At 37.8% G+C, this 26130-nt stretch overlaps 1 protein-coding gene and 1 non-coding gene across 2 annotated transcripts; one reads left to right on the top strand and one right to left on the bottom strand.

Annotated features, from left to right (window-relative positions):
• Positions 1–2907: 2907 nt before the first annotated feature.
• Positions 2908–2980, bottom strand: Trnay-aua (transfer RNA tyrosine (anticodon AUA)). The gene has a single exon. It is a non-coding gene; the product is annotated as a tRNA-Tyr (tRNA).
• A 4935-nt stretch (positions 2981–7915) lies between these two features.
• LOC133523051 (uncharacterized) lies at positions 7916–9673 on the top strand. Its single transcript, XM_061858557.1, has 3 exons — positions 7916–8072; positions 8503–8688; positions 9415–9673. The coding sequence occupies exons 1-3, from the start codon at positions 8028–8030 to the stop codon at positions 9646–9648; spliced, it is 465 nt and encodes a 154-aa protein (XP_061714541.1). The 5' UTR covers positions 7916–8027; the 3' UTR covers positions 9649–9673.
• The last annotated feature ends 16457 nt before the right edge of the window (positions 9674–26130 follow it).

Here is a 26130-nt window from a genome sequence, read left to right on the forward strand (position 1 = left end):
TGCTCTTGGCCGGTTTTTCTTTAATGTCCTATTTCAGTATTTTATATGTGTCTATTATGTTGAAGTAAAATATAGGATGTTTATTTAGTCATCTGCAATAATTTACGGGGTGAATATATAGGTCATACTGAGCAACTTTTACTATTGGACCGAACCCGAAATCGCAAAAAAAAATTACTCTCCCATAGAAAATGTCAAGGTCAGACTGTCAAAATGTATAAAACAGGCAATTTTTTTTTTCGTTATTTCGGGGTTGGTCCCATAGTAAAAGTTGCTCAGTATAACCTATATATTATTGCAGGTGCTTAATAAACAACCTGTATATTCACCCCGTTAATTATTGCAGGTGACTTAATAAACAACCTGTATATAAAACCGCAGAACGGTCATATCTTCCGTCGCAAGTTTTGCGCAGCGCGCTATATCTTTTCTTTCCTTCTTTCCTGTTCCCCCTCTGACTCGGTTCAATCTGATCGTCAGTGTCTCAAACGATTTCATTCTACCAGCCTACGTTTACCTAACCATGCATGATTAATTCCAATTGATAATGATTTCAGAACGACTTACCAGACTTACCACATCAATAGCAGCTGACAGTTCTCCAGAGGCCGATTACCGTAAGTAGTCGATTACAAGTTGGTAGACATTCGCAAATTGTGGGGGGCTATTTTGTCAGTCGCTCATACGGAAAGTGTGTGAAGTGCCTTTTAATACAGTGACATTCAAATTCAGACTGCAACAGTATTACTGCGGCAGTATTGTAGCGCGACATTACTGCCGACTGCATTGATGCTGCAAATGTCAGAATTCTAGACTTCAACATCAATTACAATACAAAGTCCTCATTGCACAACCTCAGAATAAATGTACATGGAAACACTTAATACATGAAGATAGAGGTAAACAACAGGCGGCCTTATCGCTACAGAGCGATCTCTTCCAGACAACCTTTAGGTAGTGGAGAAATGAAACTCATAATTTAACTAATTAGGAGGTGCAAAAGAAACTAAATAGCAGTAGAGAAAATACCTTAATTTAAGTATACAACAATAAGACAATACATATGACGTACATACTACTGACATAATTATGTACTGACATATAGTTACGAGTATGTATCCATACTATATAATTCTTGTCAAAAGTGGAAACTAGTAACGCGAACAGAGACACTAAGGAAGGGACAGATAATCATCTTTAAGATGGGATTTGAAAACAGCAAGGAATTGAGCGCGTCTTAGTTTGACAGAAAGAGAGTTCCGTAGCCGAACAGAACAGCCCAAACAAAGAAGCAGGAATTATAAAATTTTGAGGTGGTATTGAAATGTACGGCAGTAATGCACTCGGCAGCAATGTCACGCTGTAATACAGCTGCAGTCGACTGCGTCACTGCAAAAATGTCAATTTATCGAGATTTTAACATTAAATTTGACGTAACTGCCAACTGCATTACTGCCGTAAAAATCTATGGTTTCTGTCCGGATTTTTGACATTTGCGGCAACAATACAGTCGACAGTAATGTCACGCTGGAATACCGCTGCAGTTATACTAGTGTAGTGTGGATCCGAATGGTACCTTAATGTGAATACCTATTCTACAAATGTGGGAGCTGGCGTGTATAGATACTTAATTTGAAAGCTGTATTTTTGTTTAAACACAGTGTTTTTGATCTTATTGTAGTGGAGCAGGTAAATACAAGTACAATGAATTAACTTGAAGACCACGCAAGCGTAATAACGACAAGGGAGTTGTAATTGTGCACAAGTTGATAATCTTCGATATGTTTACAATTTACAATGACTTTCTAGAAATATTTCTGCAATGAAATAATGTTTCTAAATCTAAAAGAAATGTTTTTATAAAATGTTATTGTCTTGAAAATTTAGAAAACCGTTTATGATTTTCGTGGGTCCTTGCGGATACACTTTGACCCATAGGGATCTTTTATGTAATTACCCCCTTAGGAAAAATCCGTCACCTACTCGAGAGCTTTTCCGAGCATCTCTATATGTCAGATGATGGAGCTCATGGGTAGCACTTTGAATTCCTGTTTCCAGATAGCCTGCTTCAAAGTTCTTCATTATTTGTCTGACGAGGGCGTGACATTCACAAATTAGGTGGTTTACTATCTCTTCCTCTAGAAAACCGTAAATACGGAAATTGCAACTGAGCCCTCTATTTAATACCCTTTTTGGGTCACTGAGCCAGTGAATTATATTGTATTTAAAAATTTTAAATTAATAAATTATCGTTTCGATTTCCTATCGAACTTTATGAATTACGAGTAGTAATCGTAAAGACATGTAGGACTTCACCATCTTTACAGTAAGTACCTTATATTGATAATTTTGAAAAATCGTAAGTCAACATTCAGTGTTAAAATGTTTTAACGTTACCGTGTTGATTTAAGATACTTGTAAAGTGTTAGAAAAGTAATAAAAACAAATTAAACTACTAAAATATGATTCGAGAATAGCTCCTTCATCGTAAATTTCAATACTTGTACCTAATAACTAACAAGTTGCAACTTTACGCACAAATGGTCCGTCACTGCTTGTAATAGTCCTTCAAGTCTCTCATCGACTATAATTTTCTGCTCCTGTAAGTGAATTACTGTACAAATTACTTTAAAGTAAAACGAGTAAACGCCTTGAAATTTGAAGAGACTTGGGACCTTTTGAAGCAACTATGCCTTAGGTTTGAATACTTTGAATACTAACAATGTTGTGAATATAATGGATAACGAGGTAGCTTTTGTGCAATGTTTGAGGTTAAGAGTGAATAAGCATTTATGTTGTTTGTAATATCTTTAACTAAATACTAAACAGTAGTAGTGTTTAAGTTTTTTAGAGCGGATTTTTAAGTTACCATTTGTCTGAGAATAAATTTAAAAGTAGAAAAATTCCTGCCTTGGGTGAGAATTGAACTCACGGCCTCTGGATCTATACTCCAGCGCTCTGCCATCTGAGCCACCAAGACCTCATCCACCATTTAACCATTAACCACCACCACCACACCATTAACCATTTGACCATTTAACTCGTCCGATAACTATTCCAATGGTTAGGTGTCATCTATCGAGCGTTAGCATGCTGGGATCTTTACCTTTTGGCATATATATCTTTAAAGTTATGTGTTGGTTGGTACCCCTCTAGTGCGTGTTTTTTAGGGTTCCGTACCCAAAGGGTCAAACGGGACCCTATTACTGAGACTCCGCTGTCCGTTCGTCCTTCCGTCTGTCTGTCACGTGGCTGTATCTCATGAACCGTGATAGCTCTGCTAGACAGTTGAAATTTTCACAGATGATGTATTTCTGTTGCCGCTATAACAACAAATACTAAAAAGTACGGAACCTTCGGTGGTCGAGTCCGACTCGCACTTGTCCGGTTTTTTTAATTAAGACAAAATAAGAATGTATGTACCTAATTTTACATACCAAGATTATTGACAGTCCCATCTCACCTTATCACACTTAAAGTGTGACTGTTGATATTTATTCACGAATGACACCAAACACTTGATTTAATAAGCCCGTGTAACGCGTTAATTAGACTTAATCTCCAGTTTTATCTCGACGAATGTCGGATTGCCGGCCTAGTGCGGTAAAGGTGTGTTTAGTAAATATTTCCCTTGATGGCCCGGCCGGTGATAAGGTGGGCGTGTGACTGGAATTTCCTACTTTCTGGCTTCTTGTGAAGGGATTAGCGTGGTTGTAATTTAGTGTACAAATCGTCAGAATGTTAATTTACGATGTTGATTTTCATCAGTTAATTTGCCTATCTGAGGTTAAGATTAATAAAAAACACAAGCTAAGAATATACATATTGTTTGTGCACTTAAATGTATGGAGTTTAGTTTTTAGTATATTCAGGCCAATATTTCTACCTTAACATTAAGGCGCCGTTCAGTTTCAAGCTACATGACTGCTGCAGTATTGCAGCGCGATATTACTGCCACTGCATTGCTGCCGCAAACGTCAAAAATCCAGGCAGCAACAACAACATCGATGCTGCATTGCTGCAGGGTACGTCATAAAGCCAAAAAGCAAAAAGTTTGAAATCCATGACAGTTGATAAATCTAACTAGGTAAATACGTCTTACGACCCATACGAGCACTCACACACACACTCAAACAAAACACACACACGTTATGCAAGCCATATCTACTGTGTATAAAATGCATTTTAACGTGTAATTGTTGTGTAATCTCTTGTTTCCATTTAGTTATTTCATGTTAGTTGTACTTTTTTGGACATCTGTTATTGGCAATGTTTTCTGTTCACTATGCTACGTATTACTTTTTGTGGGATTATTTCCCCAGTATAAAGGTATTAAGAGCTTTTAACGACTAAAATTGTACGGTTAGTACAAGACAGTGTACGGTGATTTTATTAGCCCTTGTAAAGTAATAGCCGTGGACTACCGGCTGTTGACTCCAAAATGGTGGTTAAATTCGTTTCAAGGTTAATTCTCCGTTCACTGCACACTACCACATTAGTTTACAGTATACTAAGCTTTAGTACACTTTAAACAATATTAATGAGCAAAAAACAAAGGAATTAATCACAAGGCTAACTATCAAGATGGCGCTCGAACCAGAAGACTGCTTTTTCTATTACACGCGCATGATAATATTACTTTCCCGCACGTGATGCTGGGTATCAATGTCACTGTGCGAATGTGACAGCAATATAACTATGCGATTGCAATAGAGATAGCAACTGGCGGTCTAGAAAGCGTCTTCTGTTTTAGTCTGAATCCGAACGGTACCTTAATTGTAAAGTTAATCGTACAGTAAATGTTTAAAAGAGCAGTCTACTCACTCTAAACTCACCAAAGCTCACTTAAGTAGTTAAATCATGTACGTTCTTGAAGGCTTACACATTAGCGCACTATCTGTTAATCTCGTAATTCCCTCGCTAAGACACTAATCACAACTCGCAAGTACAGCTCTTAAGCAAAGATAACTGAACGTTTGTAAATTACGTTATTTGGATATAAATGCGATTGTTCTTTATATCGCACGGGGATTAATTTAAACATAGAAAAATTTGGTCTAACAAAGGCGTCAGCTTGGACTTTGCATTGATAATTAGGGTACATACAATAGCATCAAATTATCTACTGTTATGTAAAAGCTTAAAAAAAGCGTCTTTGTTTATGTTTCTGGGCAAGTATTGTAAACCGTGTGCGGTGTGCAATAAAAAGTAGGTATTGTATTGTATATTTTCTACATAGAACTCTGGCAAATAGCTATAATTTAAAAACATAATTGAAGGTGCCAGATACTTTTAGGTGCGTTGTTTCATATGCTACTTTTGATAGTTACTAAAAAAAGTTTTCGTCAGATCCATCGGCCCGAAGTTGTATCTAACGATTAAAAAAAATCTCGCTGTCTGGATCTATCGAGAATGAAGGTCCATAGGCTACGGTGACTGCTTACCATCAGGTGGGCCGTATGTTTATTAGCCATCAACGTGGTATAAAATATCTCAAATACCGAATCAAATTTTTTAAAACGCCATTATTTTAGAGAGGTACTTATTCGAAAGATTTTTTAATAATCATAAAAAAAAAAACAAAAAAACATAATTGAATTTAATACACGTATTTGTCCAATAGTCTTAAATCTTAATTCTTCTCGATTCTCGATATCTTAATACACGTCAAATCTATGGAAACTTTATGCCGATTTTTGTATTTCGACTGCTCGATTTCGTGTATTTCCTTCAATACTATTTCCACTACTAGACAAAAAATATTTAAAAATCTTACTAATAGAATTGAAAACGAGTGGTAATACCACTAGATTCCTAATTTATAACGCTCGTATTTCAAAAATAGCATTTGCCCGTATTCCACAGATTTTCGAGTGACAAAATCAAGCGCTCGAAATTCAAAAATCGGCGCCATGTTTTCTATTCTCCTGGTAACAGACACACCAACATTGTCATTTAACACAATTAGTCGTTCAGTTTTGAAGATCACAAAACAAATCTCTGCACGTAGCGACTCTTTTAACAAAGCGAAACAATTCCGAGGAACTAACGAAGCCAGTTAGCATAACAATATTCGTGGGCCGTGGGGAGTAGCGAGTGGACAGAGCGGTCGTGTGGTTCAGAATTTGTATTTCGGATTTTAGTCGTCATACAACATTCATTGGGACCGTGCGAAGTGCGTGGTGGGGGTAAGTAAAGCGATCCCAGCGCATAAGGTGGTAAAAATTTGAACTAACTGCGGATAGCGTAACATTTCGTACAATTATATGGCTCGAAATGAAACTTTGATTTACGATTACTCCTGAAATATTCATTTAAATTGTATGGTGTAAGGGATATGGGGAGGGAAGGGACGCAGCTCGAACAAGCCTACTTTCGTCACTCCAGGGCAAAAGTGACAGTGACGAAAGTAGGCTTGTTCGAGCTGCTTACGTGAAAAAAATGATTACACAGTTATGGTATCCAGGTTATGTAGTTATAACTGAAAACAAATTAATATCTACAATTCTCTGTGGTGGCAGCATGGTTCCATTTTTATCACCTGTCACTATGCCCGTCACTTTCGTACTTACATACTAGTTAGAACGTGACAGGCATGGTGACAAATAATAAAGAGCCGACCATTAACCCTGCTGACTTTAGTACATTTAGAAGGTAAACTGTATAAAATGTATTTTTGCACTTCATCTCTCCAGCGGTACCTAGGGCGTCCAGACGGTCTTCGGCCATTTGGAACTCCAGAGTACGCCCACCAGACTGCACGATCCTCACCCATCCGGACTACGTGCCTGAGCCATCGGAGTCTGGCGGCTTTCGTTTCTCCAATGTTCGGCTCGGACAACAGATCTTCAATCTCCTGGTTCCTGCGGAGTCTCCAGGTTCCATCCTCTCCACGTGGGTCCTAGGTTTTTTTTTTGGGTGTGGGAACTTGGCGCCGTCGACTGGACGGAAACTGTTTTGGACAGAGAAGCATGGTGGTCTTTGATATCGGAGGCCAAGATCCACTTCGGATCGCTGCGCCACAGCAGTAAGTAAGTAAACTGTATAAAGAAATCTCTTTATTTTCATTCCCAGTCTACAGATTTAGTCTATACCCAGTCGTGTTGTAGGCACACGAGTATATACAGGCTGGTTAAATAACAACGTGGCTTTATGTAAATAGCCCTCCGCCGCGGGGTGTGCGATATTAAAACCTTTGTTGCACCGGACAATCTTGTGCGACTGCCTTTTGTCGCGTGATGCGCGGCTGTAATCCAATGATATCTATTTTTTAGGGTAGTTTTTTAGTTGCTAAGACCCCGATGTAGGGAAATTTTATTAAGCATAATGTAAACTGAATTAATGTCATATACTAAGAAAAAAGTTATCAAGGCCTCCAGTGCCCCAGGCTGGAATGGATGAATGAAAGGAACCAGCGTCCTCTGCTATCGCGACAGGGGGCCTACCGCGAAAACCGAAATTCGCAAATTGCGGGGATCTTTCTCTTTTACTCTCACTAAGACGTAGTTAGAGTGACAGAGAAAAATGCCCGCAATTGACGAACTTCGATTTTCGCGGTAGGCCCCCAGGTGCCTGATCCACTCGGCCACCGGGGTCACGGCGGCATTGGTCAACTTTTTCCAAGTATATGCATTTCTTACTGAAGGCTTACGGCGCCCCCTAGCCATCCCTGAGGTAGAACAGTAAGGTTCATACCTTTTAACTGGATCAACTCAGGTGATACCGAGGGTCATCGTGTTGGTGCCAATTGTGTCAGAAACACGTTCTTTTTAAAGACATAAGTAATAACACGGTCATTAACAGAGCATCCGAAACAAAGACTTTACAAATAATAAATTATTTTTCTTATTAGGTAAACCGACCCTTCTGTTAAAACTGAAATATTATGTGAAACATTGCAGCCGTTCGCATATTCAATTTAAAACAATCAAGGGCTGATTAAAACGCAAACCGTTTCATAAAACTTAATGAAACACGATTGTTTTTGCTTTGCGATGCATTAAACAAGTCCGAGGTAGACTGAGGATATGTGGTTTCAAATTGTAACTTTGTTTCTTTTTTATTTACAAGCTGTAAGTTGATCTAGTGAATGATTATGGAAATATTGACTAGGAATCATTATTTAATTCAAATCTCCGTAAAGTATGTAATTTTGGCGTTGACGTATATCTAAGGACCTTACGGGCCTTACGGGCACTAAGACTGGTACTAGTTCAGTGTTGTCAATCACGAATTCGAGCCAATCGTGCAGTCTAACGGAACTAGTTGCGACTAATCGCGCGCGTGATGCGAACTCATCAACCAATCGCGTTGTAGCGTTAGACTGCGCGATTGGCTCGAATTCGTGAGCGTGACACTGCTGTACTAGCCTCGTTCTTATTACCCGTAAGGCCCGTCCTTAGATATATGTAAATGAATTTTGGTCGGATTTTTTTCGTTCCTAGATGTATACTGCGGTTTGGGATGAATTCAACAACTCTAATTTTAATACTCAACTTCCAGAACTCATATGCCAGAAGTATCGAGTCTTCTGCCTTGGACAAGCTAATAAGCTCCAGTATACAAAACCATCGTCCTGTCATCATAATAGTTAACCCGTCGAAAAGTCTGGGACTAGATTTTAACAACGACGATAATGCCTATGACAGATATAAGGATAAAAATGATCTATTTTCTGGCGCATTGAGGGTACGTTTTTTTCACCTGTATGTAACCCTGATAATACTCGTATATGGGAAAGCTACTCGTACCTTACTGTGTTGAAAGTTACCTTTTCATGATTAAAACGTTGAAGCGAAATCGTTCGTTCGTCGTATCTAAATACATGTGGCATGAAGATAGAGGCCTGGAAAAGGAAGTAAGACATGTTTTTATCAATCATCATCATTTCACGAAAAAGTCCGGACCAGAAGCTAGTTACATAAATTAAAATTATTGTATGTACCTAGAGTCAGACCGAGCTAAGTTGGCAGCGTTTTTGATAGCCCAGACAGTGCAAGTCCAAGTGTTATTTTAAACGTCAAACTTCTATGGAATTATTACGTATACCTTAACACTTGCACCTTCAGGGCTATCAAAATCGCTGCCAACATAGCTTGTTCTGACTGTATGACATAAAATGGTGTCCAAGTAGAAATAGTTAAAGTGAAAAAACAACTTCTAAATTTGACAGCATAATATATATAAAGTTTTCTCTTTATTCTGTCGGGCTCTGATTTCTGAATGCGTTGAAGCTTAAATAGAGCGCGGCTTATTCAATATACAACTGAAACAACGCTAGAAATCACTCCCAGTCCCTGACTGTGGGAGGTAGGCAGAGGAAGGAGATACTCTTTCTCTATTTAATTGGTCTTCTGTCTGTCTTTCACATCGCTAAATTTCTGAAGAACTAAGTCATTCAAAACTTTTTAACAGGCTAGTGACACCAAAAGCTGCAAACAATTCCTCCGTCAGGAACTTAAAGGCAAGTGCTCTGGCGAGGCTGAGTGCTCAGAGGTGGTATGGAAGCTTGCTAAGGAGGTCTGCGATGGCGATGAATCAACACGAGAGTCAGATGAAGTAAAACAAGAAATAAATGAAGTAAAAAAGAAAACTGAAGCTCCAAAAAAGGAAGATGTAAAAGTATATATATTAATGAAGCATCAATAATTAAAAATAAAAATAAATGAATATACTAGTAGCTCTTTCACTCTGTGAGTTGTGAGTTTGTATATGGCTCAACCCCCATGGCAACACCGCTGTGAAATCGCAAAAGCGTAGACCCATCTTAAAGGTCAGCAACGTATCTCTAAACTATCTGGTGTTGTGGGTGTCCACGGGCAACGGTATTCGCTTACCATCAGGTGGTTTGTCTGTTCGTTTGCCTCCTATACTATAAAAAAAGGTTTATCATCGAAAAACGGGGCTGACCTATGCCGCAAATGTCAACAATCCAGGCGGTAATACCGATTTTTACAGTTGCAGCAGCATTAGGGTAACGGCGGCTATTAACGCGGGTATCAAAATCGACGTCTAACACCGCGGTGTTTACAAATACGCATTTTGCAAGCAAACAGATCTATCCCCTAAGAAATAAAGCATACACAAAACAAGCTCATTCATTGGTCTATCGTGCCCATTAGTGTGCATTTGTGTGAGTGTAACAAAAAACTCGCGATTCGTCAGTTTGTGCGACGGCGGCGCAAGAACCGGTTGTTCCATACAGACGCGTGACACCACAGGTAAGTGCACTCCAATCTTACTTAGTGTTTTACATAATAGTTATGGCAAATAAACTAGTGCAATGCCTTTTAAGAGGTTGTGTATTGTTTTCTACACGATTTTGAATTACTTTTAACTTAGTTTTTGACCCGGAAATACGTTTAAAATTGAAAATAAAAAACAGCGGTGATAGGCGCCAATTACTTCTGTGGTAAGTAATTCCGTGGTATGCCACGGTAATAGAAAAAGTGGTAGTTTTGTTATTTACTCTTTAGTTTTGTTACAAATTATCAATTTTATAATTTCTTTTATTTATTCCAATCTTGATCTATTCACGCTATTAAAGAGCTATTTCCGTGGTATGGAAAGTATTTAACTAACCCTTAATTTTTAACAAAAACTTCAGCACCGATTTCCTTGTTTCTATGGGAACCCTTAATCTGTCAACTTTTTTTTATTTTGAGTTAAAACCTAAAATTTACTTGCCAGTTATGTGATTTTGTCTTTACAAGAAGCTTGTAATATACGTGTTTGATTTGATTTGAAAAACCATCTGTGTTTTATTATTTTTATGGGTCGGAATTAGGTTTAATTAAACTCCAAATTAAGCCTATTACCGATGGTATGATCAGATTACCCTCGGTAATAGAATGTATAGAAATCTATTACCGACCCAGAGAAATATCGAATGGGTCGGTAATAGGCTCTTAAAGAGTTATCTATTACCGAGTGACTATTTGGTATTGTATTGAAATATCGCATTTAGGGTACCGCAAGTACAGATTTCGACGAGATGATGATAAAATTTAGACTTCAGTTATCATTATCAGATTTAAATTCTTCTGTTTTCTGATTCAGTTATTACTCTGACAAGGAAGGGTACCCAACTGCCGGACATTTCCGATTAGATTTTTTTTTATATAATTTTATTTATACAGTAGTCCAAAATCTCAGACATGATTTTTTTAGCTATAAGAAAAGTACTGTGATTTGTTAATTATAAACGGGTAAATGTTACTTACTTGTTTTTTTTGTGCAGCTAATTATGTCAGTAAGACAAATTCTTATCAATCTTTATAGCATTTAAAAATTACTTGATTTAATAACAGGCAGGCCTATTTGTCATATACGTCCTTAGTAAAACTTTACTAATAGTAATTTTTGTTGTTTTACATGTAAAACATTCAACTTATAACTTGTTATACAGGTACTCGTGGGTACTTGGTAAGTTAACTATTTAATAGTATTTGATTGTGCCAAAGTGTAATTATAATCTCTTCGAATATATTTCTTATTTTTAAACATACTCCTATAGTTTTATTTTTTATTTTTGTGTCATTATTAAAGTTAATGACACAAAAATAATATACAGAACCCACGTCGTTATTATTGTTTTAACCCTCGGTATTAGGTTTCGAATTTTGAGTTTGATTTCTATTAACGAGTGCAGAAAAATCATGCCAATTGTACCCTCGGTAATGAAAGCTCAATTCGCGATAATAGAATCACAGCCTGTCCCTTGCCACGGTAATAGAAGATTTGGTCATTTTGGCTTCAAAAAATATTTTAATACATATAATAACCCAAAATGAATCCAAAAACGTGTGAAACGGAAAGTTCATTAAATGCTCTGATGAAAAAAAAATATTCCTGGCTGTTAGACAGCATTGATACCCTTAATTTTTGGATCTCTTTTGAAAAGTTCCTTAACTACCACGGTAATAGGTGCCTTTACCCTATAGTCGACAGTAATATCACGCTGCATTTCGATTGCATTGTTGCAGGAAACGTCATAAAGGTAATTTTATTGAGACATTTACAATTAATTGATGTTTACTGCAATATTGCAGTCAAGATCAATGTTACTGCCCAATATTAGATACTATGCAGTCAGCAGCAGTGTCTTACTGTAATACTTTAGCAGTAATGTTGTTATACTTGTTATGGTATAGTCTGAATCCGAAAGTTACCTTTAAACTGCAAATAATACTACCAATAATACCAAAACGAGTGTCATCTCACTCTTCGTCTGAAGATATACTAGAAATAAATGAAGCGATAGAAGAGAAAAAGTTATAAAAAAGAAAGATGGAGCAAAGCAGCATTAAATAATAATAATTAAAATGAAAATTTACTAGGATGGTGTGAGTTGTATGTCACGCAAACCCCTATGGCTCCACCGCTTTGATTTTTTTAAATAATGAAACCACATACAGAGGTGTACTCCTATCGTAAAGGTCAGCAACGCATCTCTAACCCCTCTGGTGTTGCGGGTGTCCATGAGTGACGGTAATCGTTTACCACCAGCAGATTTGTTTGCTCGTTTGCCTCGTATATCATAAAAAAAGTTTATCATCAAAAAAACGGGGCTATGTCTTGTTAATTTTTCATAGATTTATCCTGATATGGCATTAACACTTGCATAAACTTACGTCATTGTATTAAGGTACCGTTCCGATTCAGGCTATATTGATTGTTGCTGGCATTGCTGTCGTGAATGTCAGCAACTTCGACAGTAATGACAGCAATATGCTGCAATAATGCTGCTAATTGCATTGCTACCTAAAACGTCAAACATGTCATTTTATATAAAAAATTACAATTACTTAATTTAATGTTTTCTACAGTAGTAATATTATTATTATTACGGCAGTAATATTGGTATAGTTGTAGTCAGAGGGCCTACCGCGAACCACGTTCGACGTGTTGCCTTTCTGTCGCACTTGTGAATTCGTACGTAAATGTGACAGGGAGGCAACACGTCGATCGTGGTTCGCGGTACCTCAGATGCAAATTTGTCGCTGTTAGACCACACAGCGAAATCGGTAGTCGGCTGCATCTTATTTTGCATATTTTCTGCATTGCTGAGCCTTTTGTCAATATTGTCCGTCGACTCATTGCGGATCCAGCAGCTTCAGACACAGACAATTATAGTAATGCTTTATTTTTCTTGAACAGAAGTTAGACTTTGCAAATACCAAGGCGGTACATGGTCGCGTTTTTATCGCTTGTCACTTATTAACATATATCTAAGGACGAGCCTTACGGGCACTAAGAATGGCTCTAGTTCAGCGGTGTCACTCACGAATTCGAGCCTATCATGCAGTCTAACGCAACTAGTTGCGACCAAACGCGCGCGCGATGCGAACTCATCAACCGCGTTGTGGCGTTAGACTGCACGATTGCCTCGAATTCATGTGCGTGACACCGCTGTACTGGCCCCATTCTTTTAGCTCATAACGCCCGTAGTTAGATATATGTCGATGCTTGTCACGTTCTAACATGTAAGTGTACAAAAGTGACGCATGACACGACATGCAATTAATACGCGACGATGCTACTTCCCATGTATCTACCATATAAAAACGTCATATTCTGCACAGTTATATACATAGCCAAAAAATAGGAAAGAACCGGCGAAGTGCGATTCGAACTCGTAAAAGTTCACCCATCACGACAGTCGAGTCATATCAATTATTTAAAATATTTTCATTATATGATGTAACTAAAAATATACGGTTATCGTAATTTTTCCTTTATCTGCGCTGTAAGTCGTTACTTCGTAATACCAAATTTCAAGATTCTGAGTTCACGGGAAGTACCCTGTAGGTGTTGATTCCCTTGCGTGTGTCGAAAATTTGCAGCATAAATAGCTGTGTCTTTTGATTCCGTTGGCTTAGACATTTGATTTTTTTCACAGCCCCAAGGGACAGTAGACGTGAGTCTTTGATATAAATTCCAGGTTGATACCTTCACGCGTTCCTGAGAAAAAGGGAAAGTGATCCTATAAGGGTTCCGTTTTTTTCTTTCGAGGTAAAGAACCCTAAAAACTGTAAAAACATTACATATAACTAAAGATAGAGAAGAAGATAGACTATCAAAATTTGACATGTACGCTAGCCGTCCAGACGCTGCGTAAATCAAGTTAAACCTCTGTATTTTATATCTGCTGTATTCAATTTAACTATAAAAACAAACGCACCCACTTTCATTTGTTCCGGGGTCTTAGCTAAATCTTTTATGAAAACGACTTCATGAGGCTTGACTTTAAATGCCTTAATGGCGGTTGTTAAAATTTATATGCAAACGTAAAATATTATAAGAGCAATATTACTTTGTACAAACATTAATGATATGGCTTCTAAGTTGGGAAAATTATAAAAAAATATTAATTAAGGAAGTTGACGTAATGTCAACATAATAGCTAATTGTTTTTAGGATTCCGTAGCAGCAGGCAGACCAAGGATTTTCTACCGGAACTGAACCACAAACTCACCAAAATACTACTGAAAACACCTAGACATCAACTACGTAAAATAGTAGGATTAATTACGGGACATAACACACTTAACAAACACCTACACAATATGGGTAAAACAGACAGCCCCATGTGCAGAGCGTGCATGGAAGAAGAAGAAACAACAAAACATATTCTCCTAGACTGCAAACAGGTAGAAGTATACAGGAACAAATACCTAGGGACTCCGTGCACACTAGGAGAGGCATTTAGCAACCTGAAAACTTTGCTAGGCTTCGTGGAGGAGCTGGGGTGGTTAGAGTAGCGCTACCTCGTTTCACGCAAAATAGGCACAATGGTTGTCGATTTGCGGAAAATGCCCAGAAGCACTAACTAACACTAACTAGGGTTCCGTAGCCAAATGGCAAAAAACGGAACCCTTATAGATTGGTCATGTCCGTCTGTCTGTCCGATTATGTCACAGCCACTTTTTTGAGTTCTTTATGACGAAAGTGGAGGACCCGCGTGAAATCGCCTTTTCATACTGTAGTATATGTGCAGGGTGCATAAGATAAAGACACACGTCTGTTCAGTAGGCTATTTATTATGAGACTGGCAGGTAGGTCCACAACTCATTACCTATATACATATCATTACTCTCTTCTTAAAAACTAAACATGGATAGTTTTAAAAAAATGGAAAAACAGTTTAAATCTCAGTCGGCAAACAATTATCTTTATAGAAATTAATTTAACATTTCCTACTCTCTTCTTAATACTAAGTACATAAAAAAATGTACCTATACCGACACATCAACAACAGTATTGCAACATAATAAGTAGTTATCTTACTTTATGTCGGTTACTCAACAAGGTCATTGTAAATCGGAACGCAGATCAGCTGATGAGCCGTAGGTATAGGAACGTACATGGGTAAGTATAACATTTAATTTAAAGTGGTTTACCCGCGAAGGAGAGTTAACCTTCCTAAAGATGAAAAAATTGATTCATGTACTCACATTAGGCATGTTTCTTATTATTTAAGTAACTTTTAATTAATTTTGGTATTGACTCTAAACAGTAGTATAACTTAAACAAATGAAATCTAGGTCAATATTCATCCAATCACATATAACAAACAAAAAAGTTTTAATAAAGAAACAAAACATTTATTTTATGCTACTTAGTTAACAACGTACCCGCAGGCTAAGTAATAACTATTTACTACTATTTATACAGGTATATTATTATCAACACAACTAGCTAAACCTTTGTAAACCTTATTGCAACGAGGTAAGGTATGCGAATGGTGAGTTAACTATCTTGCATGTAAAAGGTTCCTACAGAGGTAACGTTCAAATAAAACTAAAATTACCTAACTAAAATTTGTACCTCGGTGGATTTAAAATCCGGCACTCTCTAACATGGCGGGGTTGAGGCGGTTCCGGTGGCGGCAAGGGTGACGTTTGGGGATCGTTACTGGGGCCAGCGGTAGGTGTTGGCGGTGTACTGTGGCGCGCGCCTCCATTGACGTTGTGCGCCGGGGTGTCTGGTGGTGTCGCCGATGACCTCGCTTGCCTTGGCGTACATGGAGTGGGTGCCGCCTCTCTAGCCGTGGTCCCCTGGTCCTCTGGCCTGCCCTGCGGTAAGAGTAAAGCTGATGGATCTGGTGGACATACTAAAACACCTGAACGCCGCTTTAGCTGATCGACGTGCCTATGGGACCCCCTGCCTAAGCTATCTAACACTGTATAGTCGGTTGTTCCCTCTCTCCGTAATATCTGCCCGGGTGTCCATTTCGTGTCGCCCTGGTATTGCCGTGCCCAAACGAGTTCACCTGGCTGAAATACACGTTTTACACCTGCAGTACTAGACATTTGCTTCTTTTGGGACTCGCGCACCTTTTTTTCACAATCCGGTCTAATAGCATCTAATTTGGTACGTATTTGCCTACCTAACATTAATGCCGCTGGACTTTCACCCGTTGTGCAGTGTTCGGTGTTACGATAATGTAATAAAAATGTATTGATTGCAATATTTATATTTTGCTTTTGCCTAACAGCTTTTTTAATAACCTTTTTGATAATGCGCACAGCATGTAGTCCTCATTTTCCTCTCTGAATATTAAAATTATTAAAAATATTTTGATATAATTTGTTGTAACCACAGTTATGCCCATACGTTAGTTTTTTTTCGATCCGCATTTGTGGATAAAACAGTGATCGAAATGTATTTAATCGTACCACTTATACACACCTATGTTGGACAAATAAAATTGGCCATCCCCTTTCGTCTTAACTTCTTGCATTAAAGTAAGGACGCTAAGCACCAATAAGATCATACATTCACTCGCCTGGTCCTATCTCTATTGCTTTATGTTTATTAAAGTTTACGTCCGAACGTCACCTTAAGAGTTAAGAGCTTTTAAAATTTAGTATGGAAGTGTTTTCGCTTTGTTTTTGTTTTTTTCATAACGTCTATGAGAAACGGTCGTCCACTATCCTCTTTATTAGTTTTTTTACTATATTCTTTCATATCCAAGTCAACAATTTGAGCATTTTTACTCCCAACACTAAACGAGTGTATGATAACTCAACATTATTGGCGTCTCTGAAGAGTAAACAATTTGCCGCAATTTGTTTACACATGCTAATTTTAAAATTAGCTTCGTGAAATACAACAAACGTGCCGTTCTGGGACCACCGTGCTTGCGCCGGCGTCGCTTAGCGCATACATACCATGCTCAGTACTAAAACGTCTTAAATAACTGTGTATTTTAAGCAACATATGCCTTTTGGGATATCCGCATTTTGTAGTCGCAATTCCTTTATAACTTTTTAAGAACAGCATATGTTAATGAGTTCTTTATTTGAGTTTGAACTTTATTACAACCATGTTTAAGTTGTGTTTGTAATGTAGTGTCAATGTTGGTTGTGGGAATGGAAGTTGGAAGAGTAGATTTATTGTACATGATTATTCACCCATGAAGAAGTGTATTTGTATTTAGATCAATTTTGATGGGCTCGCCTGACATTTAGTGTGTAGTCTGAAGACATGTGAAGGAATGTGACAAGTTAATTCTAGTCTACAGTTAGTACATCAAACAATGCCCTAAGCGCCACTTTGTACCATCCCACTAACCCGGAGTTAACCAGTTAAACCGTTAACCCAGTGTCAAATTGTACTGGTAACCAAGGCACCTCCAAGTGTTACCGGTCAACCCCGGGTTAGTGGGCCCTAAAAAGGACATTTGCACCAACTCACCAACCCGGGGTTAACTGGTTAAACCTGCAATTTGACACTGGGTTAACGGTTAATCCCGGGTTAGTGGGATGGTGCAAGTGGCGCTTAGTGACCTAAATAATTTGCAAGGTAGTGTTTTGAGCAGTGTGATTCTTTGATATCAATTAAGTAGATAAAATTGGTATCGTGCAATTTTAAGAAATACTTCCGAACCCCTAGTGTAAATTTATCCGATAGCGTGACGTGACGTACGCGTTTGCGTTAAGTCACATTTTGTACGGGATTTAAAAACAACGCGCCAAGCGGAACGTTTTAGAAATTCAAAATCCTATACAAAATGAGACTTAACGCAAACGCGTACGTCACGTCTCGCTATCGAATAAATTCACACTAGAGGTACAGATAAGAAATTAAAAATGTAAGTACCTGCTGATAGTTGCATTGGTTTTCTATAGGAAACTTAATTCATTTGCTGATTAATTCTTCTCTTAATTTCGTAATCTTTTGTATTAATTTACGTCCTTTTTATTTAATTTTTGATTTATATTTTAAATTCATTACCCATTTGTACTTTATATTCTCAGTTTCTCAGTAATTTAATGAACCTAATTAGATAAGTTCGACTTATTTACAAAAACAATATAAACCTTCCCACATCAGAAGGTAATACTGTCATTAAACGGAATAGTTTATTTGCTTTTAAATGTTAAATCTTTTCAATATATAAACCAATATCAACTTTAAACTTCTTGTTAATGAGTTCAAATTGAAATGACAAACTTATCGGAGGGTTGCAACAAAGTTGCAAGGGAAACGACCTATAACAATGTGGTACAAAACTTTACTTTTCGAACAACTTGTAGTGAAAAGTGCCTTCATTAAGGGAAGTAAAACGTGCATTTGAAATTAGGGTCATTATTGACTTCTATAATTATCCTGAAAGTCGATATTGTGCCAATTATAATAAGCAAAAACACAATATTGTTATCCTGAGATGAGATGATAATAGGCCGGTATTTCGGGGGAAAGACCTAGAGAAAAAATAACGAAAACATGTCCAATTTTCATTTGCTTTCAATTGTATATCGTTAACCTGCAGTATAATTGTAGTATAACGTGAAATTTTAAACAGAAGTATATTCAGAGTAATTGCGATAAAGGCTAGAAACCTGCGTCATAGCCATTTCTTCTCTCACAAGTATCACTCGGCGCGCTTTTTGCCCTCCTCTATTTTTCTGGCTTTGTGCTTTTAACAAACAGTGAATCTCGGTATGTCCTTAAACTACGTCCAAAAGAGAGGCACAGGCACTGTTAATATCATCTCGCTTTGTGTGGTAGGGCACAGCACAGCGGATGTCATTCCAGATCTAGAGCAGAGCCCAACTGGGGAAGTACCTCCACCTTACAGAAAATCGCAGCCGAATAACACTAGACCTTACTCATAGTGTTGTGTTTCTGCCGGTGAGTGAGGTTGCCAGAGCTCAACGAGGATGCCGTGTATTAAGGTCGGCAACACGCATGTAACTCCTCTGGAGTTGCAGGCGTGCATAAGCAACCATCAGACGGGCCGTATGCTTGTTTGCCACCGACGTAGTATTAAAAAAGTTACACTAACTGAGTATCCGTAAACTTTATTAATAAAACTTAGGCACGATTGCACCAAAAACAATTAACAACGTCAATTAACAGTGAATTATGAAACTTTCCATACAATCAAATTTAGCGAAGGTTTTAATTGCGACAGCGGGTGCCTACGACAAAAACCGAAATTCGCAAATTGCGGGATTTTTCTCTTTTACTCTCACTAAGACGTCATTTGAGTGAAAATGCCCGCAATTGACGAACTTCGATTTTTGCGGTTATAGCCCAGCTAATACAACTGACCCTTAGTTAAGATCCACCGATGGCTAGTTAACAGTGTTGCTAGTATCCCATTGATGAAGAATGTCGCAAAAGAAACGTCTTGATAGCATCAGCACAGATTGTATCGTCTAGAATTATCACATAAATCAAACTAGTCGATGATTAAATGATCTTGGACGATGAGAGTAGATTGATGTGTTCTGCTTGGGACCTGATTCTCGAACGGTACTGGACTGATTTTATAGTTATATTTGTTTTACAAGGGGGCAAAGTAAGTCGAATCTTGAGTGTTGCGAGGGTTAAACAAACTTTGCTTCCGAGTGAAACAAAAACTTTCACCACACCAATGCGAGGAAAATACTAATTATCTAGTTTCCGAGTTACTTATGTACAGTCTAGTGTAAAAATATGGGTGTACACATCTTACTCAAAAATATGTCCCATAGCATCTTATTCCAGTGTAATAAGAGCGCAGTACCATATTTATGAGACGATTCTTTCGATACATATTTTTGCACTTGACTGTATTAATGTATTCGTGAGAAAGAAATAAAACATAAAGTTAACTAATTTAGGCTTGTAAAGTTTAATTGAATAAATGTTAGGGTAAAGGTTGCCATAATACGAAAGAGGATTGCCTCGTTGCTCTGCAGAGTGCGGGCCAGCTCCAACCCCATCCTGGCTACGGTAGCGGGCCGATACGACTCACCTGTTGTGCGACATTTAGAGAGTATCATGACCGCTACCAGGTGATTGTTTTTTTTTGTTGCTGTACTGTTCGCTTTTTTGTATTTGTTCTACTAACACTTAGTTTTAAATCTTAAATGTTACTTACCATTATGGACCATTGTTGACTATTGAAACAAACAAAATTAAATTCAATTGAATTTCGTAATAAAATTGACGCAAAATCTTTACAAAAAAAATTACCTATAATTTTTCTCACAAATGTACAGTCCCAAGTAGACCATTCCCCACGTACAGTGTCGTTATAACGGGGGAATGTAATTAAATGGGGCTTCCGCGGACTGTGACCGGTCTCAGTAGCAACTGGATAGCTCACCGAATCTAGACTGGTTGTGAGCTAAGTCTAGATAATTAATAAACGCATGCAATAACTGAACTTATAGCTCTTTGTGGGATGCAGAGGTCATTGCGAATGAGAGAATGTCTGGCTGAAAATTATTTGGCATTAATCATAAGATAAACGTCTTAAGAGGGAAGAATATGGAGCTATCCTAGCGAAATAACGATACTTTTTCCATGAAAATCCATTCTTGGAAAAAACGTTTTGCGCTACTTTATCTTAACAAATCACTTAAATTTTGAAGCCGATCGCTTGAGCATAATATACCTTATATTCTAGATATATAGGTTTCGCTTAAAAAACAAAACATTTTATTGCAAATATTGAAAAAAAAAAACAGTTTATCAATAACATACTAAACAAACATGGAGAATGGAAAATATTTAGAAGTAGAAAAACGTTTTCTCTTTTTGTATAAACAATCACGTGATATTCTTCCCTCTTAATGGTACATAACAAAATAATTGTGAGCATTCTGCTGTAAGGTAGTAGTACTAGTGCTCGACGCTGCACTAGTCACCGACGTGGGCACTTTATTTAATGGAAATATAGGTTAAATTTGAACAACGAAGATTTTTCTGTATTCGAACTTAATCCTTGTCACTTTGACATAAAGTGCCCATGTCGAGTACTAGTGCAGCGTCGACCACTAGTACTTCTACCTTACCAAGTTTTGAACGTCTGGGAATAAAAGAGACAAAATAAAATGTACAGTCAAGGAAATTAATTAATATAATTATATATGTGTACGGTACCGATTTAAAAGCCCGCTAGGGATCTCATACATTATTATCACTGTGACAAAATGCAATATGGTACAGCAATAAAATTAATAGACCGTAACTAACTTATTGAAATAGTACATTACTATAGAGGCCGGGAAACGAAGGGTTGCAGGCCAAGTAGATATAGATAGCAGCCGCAATCCCGTTTCTCGCCAAGATTTGTGCAGTACTTTTCTCAAACATAAAAAAACGTATCTACTACTATTTTATGGTTGAATGCCAAGACGTTGTCTTACAAATTGAAAACTGTATGAAATTCCTTTACTATCATCTTCACTTATCGCACCAGATACGTAGTTTCCGGACCTAATTTGAAGTAAGTCATGTCAACATTTCATTGCAAGTTTGAGAAAAAACAATTTTTGGGCTACTAATTAACATACATAGGCTTTCACTGGCCGCGAGCCCCCATTATGCTGTCCTATCAAACAACGCACAATTAAATTCAGAAATATTTACACACACTAATTGAAGAGGTGGAAAACTTGGAAACTTAGAAATTGACCACCACCTTACATTGACATACATTACGTACCGTTACATTGAGTACCTCCACCTTACAGAAAACCGCAGCCAAATAACACTTGACCCTACTCATAGTGTTGTGTTCCTGCCGGTGAGTAAGGTTGCCAGAGCTCAACGAGGGGAGTGGGGTTAGGGTCGGCAACGCGCATGTAACTCCTCTGGAGTTGCAGGTGTACATAGGCTACGGAGACTGCTTACCATCAGGCAGGCCGTATGCTTGTTTGCCACCGACGTAGTATAAAAAAAAAAAAAATTGAAATGTAAAAAAGTACCCTTTAAACACAACTGGGTTTTAATAGTTGTATTACCATATTGCAAAAGTATATCTTAAAGTATTGGCTCTTCTTCTTCCTCGCGTTGTCCCGGCATTTTGCCACGGCTCATGGGAGCCTGGGGTCCACTTGACAACTAATCCCAAGATTTGGCGTAGGCACTAGTTTTTACGAAAGCGACTGCCATCTAACCTTCCAACCCAGAGGGTAAACTAGGCCTTGTTGGGATTAGTCCGGTTTCCTCACGATGTTTTCCTTCACCGAAAAGCGACTGGTAAATATCGAATGATATTTCGTACATAAGTTCCGAAAAACTCATTGGTACGAGCCGGAGTTTGAACCCGCGACCTCCGGATTGCAAGTCGCACGCTCTTACCGCTAGGCCACCAGCGTTTCTCAAAGTATTGGCATTAGGCAAAAATATGTAAAAATCTGACTTATTTGCGATTTCTGTGTGCTTCGTTACTGGAATTCAGGCCGAGTGTTACTGGCTGTTCAAGTGCAGGCGAGTTGTAGCCAATGTAATGTGACACTTGCTTGCTTAATTGTGACCGCGGCCGGCAAATACATATTCCCATAGTTTTGACTGACATAGGGATAGAAAAAATGTGGTTAAACAGAGATTGTTGTGACCATTTGTATATGTATTCTACAGCGGTATTGATATACGGGACAAAAACGGGACGGGTAAAAATACGGGACGAGATACTTAAATACGGTGACGATCCCGTATATACGGGACGAATGGCAACCCTACCCATGTAGTGCAGCGGATGTCTTTCCAGATCTATAGCAGAGCCCAACTGGGGAAGTACCTCCAATTTACAAAAAACCGCAGCCAAATAACACTAGACCCTACTCATAGTGTTGTGTTCCTGCTGGTGAGTAAGGTTGCCGGAGCTCAACGAGGGGGGAAGGGAGTTAGGGTCGGCAACGCGCATGTAAATGGTACATAGGTTACGGAGACTGCTTACCATCAGGCGGGCCGTATGCTTGTTTGCCACCGACGTAGTATAAAAAAAGCGTCACTGGCTCAGTGACCCAAACAGGATCTTGGCCTCTGACACAAGAGAGCGCCACTTTGCCCTATCCTGCGCTACTTCACGCCAGTTGGGTATTCCGAGGGCGGACAGGTCTTTTAGGACTTCGTCACTCCAGCGGTATCTGGGACGCCCAGACGGACGTTTTCCACCCGGGTGCCTCACATACGCTCTTCTCACAGCGCGATCCTCTCCCATCCTCTCTAGGTGACCGAGCAAGCGAAACTTTTAAGTTATGGGACAACAAAACTTTTTGAGTATTGTAGCCTGTAGTACAGGCTACAATACTCAGACTCACCTCTCATAGCATGGTCCGACATAATATATCATCGCTCTATTTAGCAAACCGAAATTTATTAACTCAAGATATGTTATATGCGTTCCAAAATTGAAGCGTTTACCTTGTGACAAATTGTACAAGTTGCCTTTAGTCGCACCTGGGCAAGCGAGAAATGTGCACGTCCCAACGAGCTCTCGCTCACCGATAGGGAAAGAGACAGGCTCATGCTTAACAATGAGTATGATAAAGATGAATGACAAATAAGAGATTTCTTCGTAGGTATAAAAATCTATATTTGAGTACAACCTATCTATAGTTCGTTCCCCATCGCGTTATTTGCTTCAAGGTGGCTAATTATTGACGTACAAAAACCTCGGTAAGCGATCAGAATGGCAACGAGCGCTCGCTTGATCAATTAGTAATAAAGCATTTACCGCAAGTCGAATGTGGGTTTTACGCGGATTCAATTAAAATGGACGTATATCGGCCAACTTTAAAGAGAATAATTTACTGCTGTTTCCAATGAGATATGGAACGGAGAACCAATGAAACCGGGTAATGAACGCGATTCTCAATTCGTGAGGCAATGGCTGTAACTTATCTTATGTGGATAGGAAATAGCTTATACAATTTAGGTGACTCTCTGATCTCCGTCTATGTTTGTCTTTTCACAACTGGTGCTTATTTATGGGCATTTTCGGGGAAATATATTCCATTTACTTATGTATTTCGAAAAATTTCGAGATTTGGGTTATTTCTATTCCCGAGGACTATAGATTTAAATTGTGTCCCAATAATTGTTAGTTTCGTGAAGCATTTTCACATACATTTTGTATGGACCGTCACAAAACTGACAACTAAAATTTGTATGAAAAACTTGGTACACTTTTTTCTTTTTTTAATCAAAAGTCCTCTTGGTTCTGAGTCGGAATAGTGCTAAAGTGGATAGTTTTTCGACAAAGTAACATTTTTCTGATAATCCCTCTGATACGGGGTTTGCAAAAAGAATTTCAACCCATAAAATACAGATCATATTGAATCGCTTCTACTACGGAACCAATTATGAAAACGCAAAAAAAAAACAATACATTTCAACTTTCAATATCGATGTATTATGTATATTATGAAACATGACAGACAAATTTTATCTATAACTCTACAACTACATTGAGCCAGTTATCAGTATTGAGTATGAACTGTAGGGTGGTCTGGGTAGACCAAAGTTATATGAAGAAAAAAAAGTGGAATACATTTTATTCTATTATGAAATAGTATCTTTGAACTCATTTGCTTATTATTCAGTAACCGCTATGATTCTTTGATTTGCAATAATCGCATACATACAAACAAAAAAATTACAAACTAGCCCAAAAGTAAAAAATTATCGACTTTTTGCATATTTATAGAGTAGAATAATCGTATAAAAAGCCATTAAAGATATTTCCAAACATGAAATTATTGATGGGTTAATATTTTTCATACGATTTTGTATGGCAAAATATTTCATTTATAGGATTCTAAACAATGTTTAATTGCTCTAAATTAAATTATGGGGTCCCAGCGCGCACAGGTTTTTTGCAGAAATCGCGAAGCGTCTGTTTGACGTAACTGGTGACAGTGGTGACCGAAGAGCTGGCGGCTTCCTCGCACAACGTATCAATATTGCGACACGGCGAGGAAATGCCGCTAGCATCCTTGGTACAATGTCTCAAGGGCCCATTTTAGATTTAAGATAGATATAGTTCCTGTGTATATAATTTTCCATTATGTAAATTGTTATTGTGAATAAAATTTGATGCAAGTAAAAAAAGGATGAATATTTGTATATGCATATTGGAATAAAAAAACCTTTTGGAAAAAGAATATTCATAACTTTATACTATAAGCTGAAATTCTGTAGGTACCTTCATTTAGTACTTCGATAAAGCAACTAAAACAGTATCAACAATTGCCCTGTTAATTGTTTTTGAATACCGTCAAAAGCTGTAAAAGTCCAATATCCCGCCAATAAAAAAAATTAATGATTTCTTCAGCAGTTTTTGCTTAATGAAACTTCGCGTCATGTTTTTAAATCATTTAAAAATAAAAGCCTTAATAACCGCGATTTTACACTCACTGCTTAATTGAAGGTTTAAAAGCTCGGTTTAATTGTGTTTTAAAACTGCAATAGTGCAATAAAACTGCATTGTCGCTATAAAAGTTTATCACAGGAATGACACAAACATCTACGAGCCTGGGGGCCTACCGCGAAAATCGTAAATTGCGAGGATCTTTCTCTTTTACTCTTACTAAAACGTAATTAGAGTGACAGAGTAAATTAAATACAACAAAGGCGAACTTATCCCTGTATGGGATCTCTTCCAGTTAACCTTTGAGGAAATGACCCAAAAACAATTAAAAAGGTCGAAATCACATAGGCAAGTTGATATAGATTACATAACAAAGATAGAGATTAGATAAAAAATATAGATAAGTATTATTGGAACATGTACTGATGTGAAACTTCTAAAAAACGAAAAACAGTTAAATTATTTTTAAATATAAATGTATTTTGTAGGTGAGCTTACATTTTGCAATATTTTTTTAGCCATTGTTTCCA

Source organism: Cydia pomonella, chromosome 11 (assembly GCF_033807575.1).
Source record: "Cydia pomonella isolate Wapato2018A chromosome 11, ilCydPomo1, whole genome shotgun sequence".
Lineage (NCBI taxonomy): Eukaryota > Metazoa > Arthropoda > Insecta > Lepidoptera > Tortricidae > Cydia > Cydia pomonella.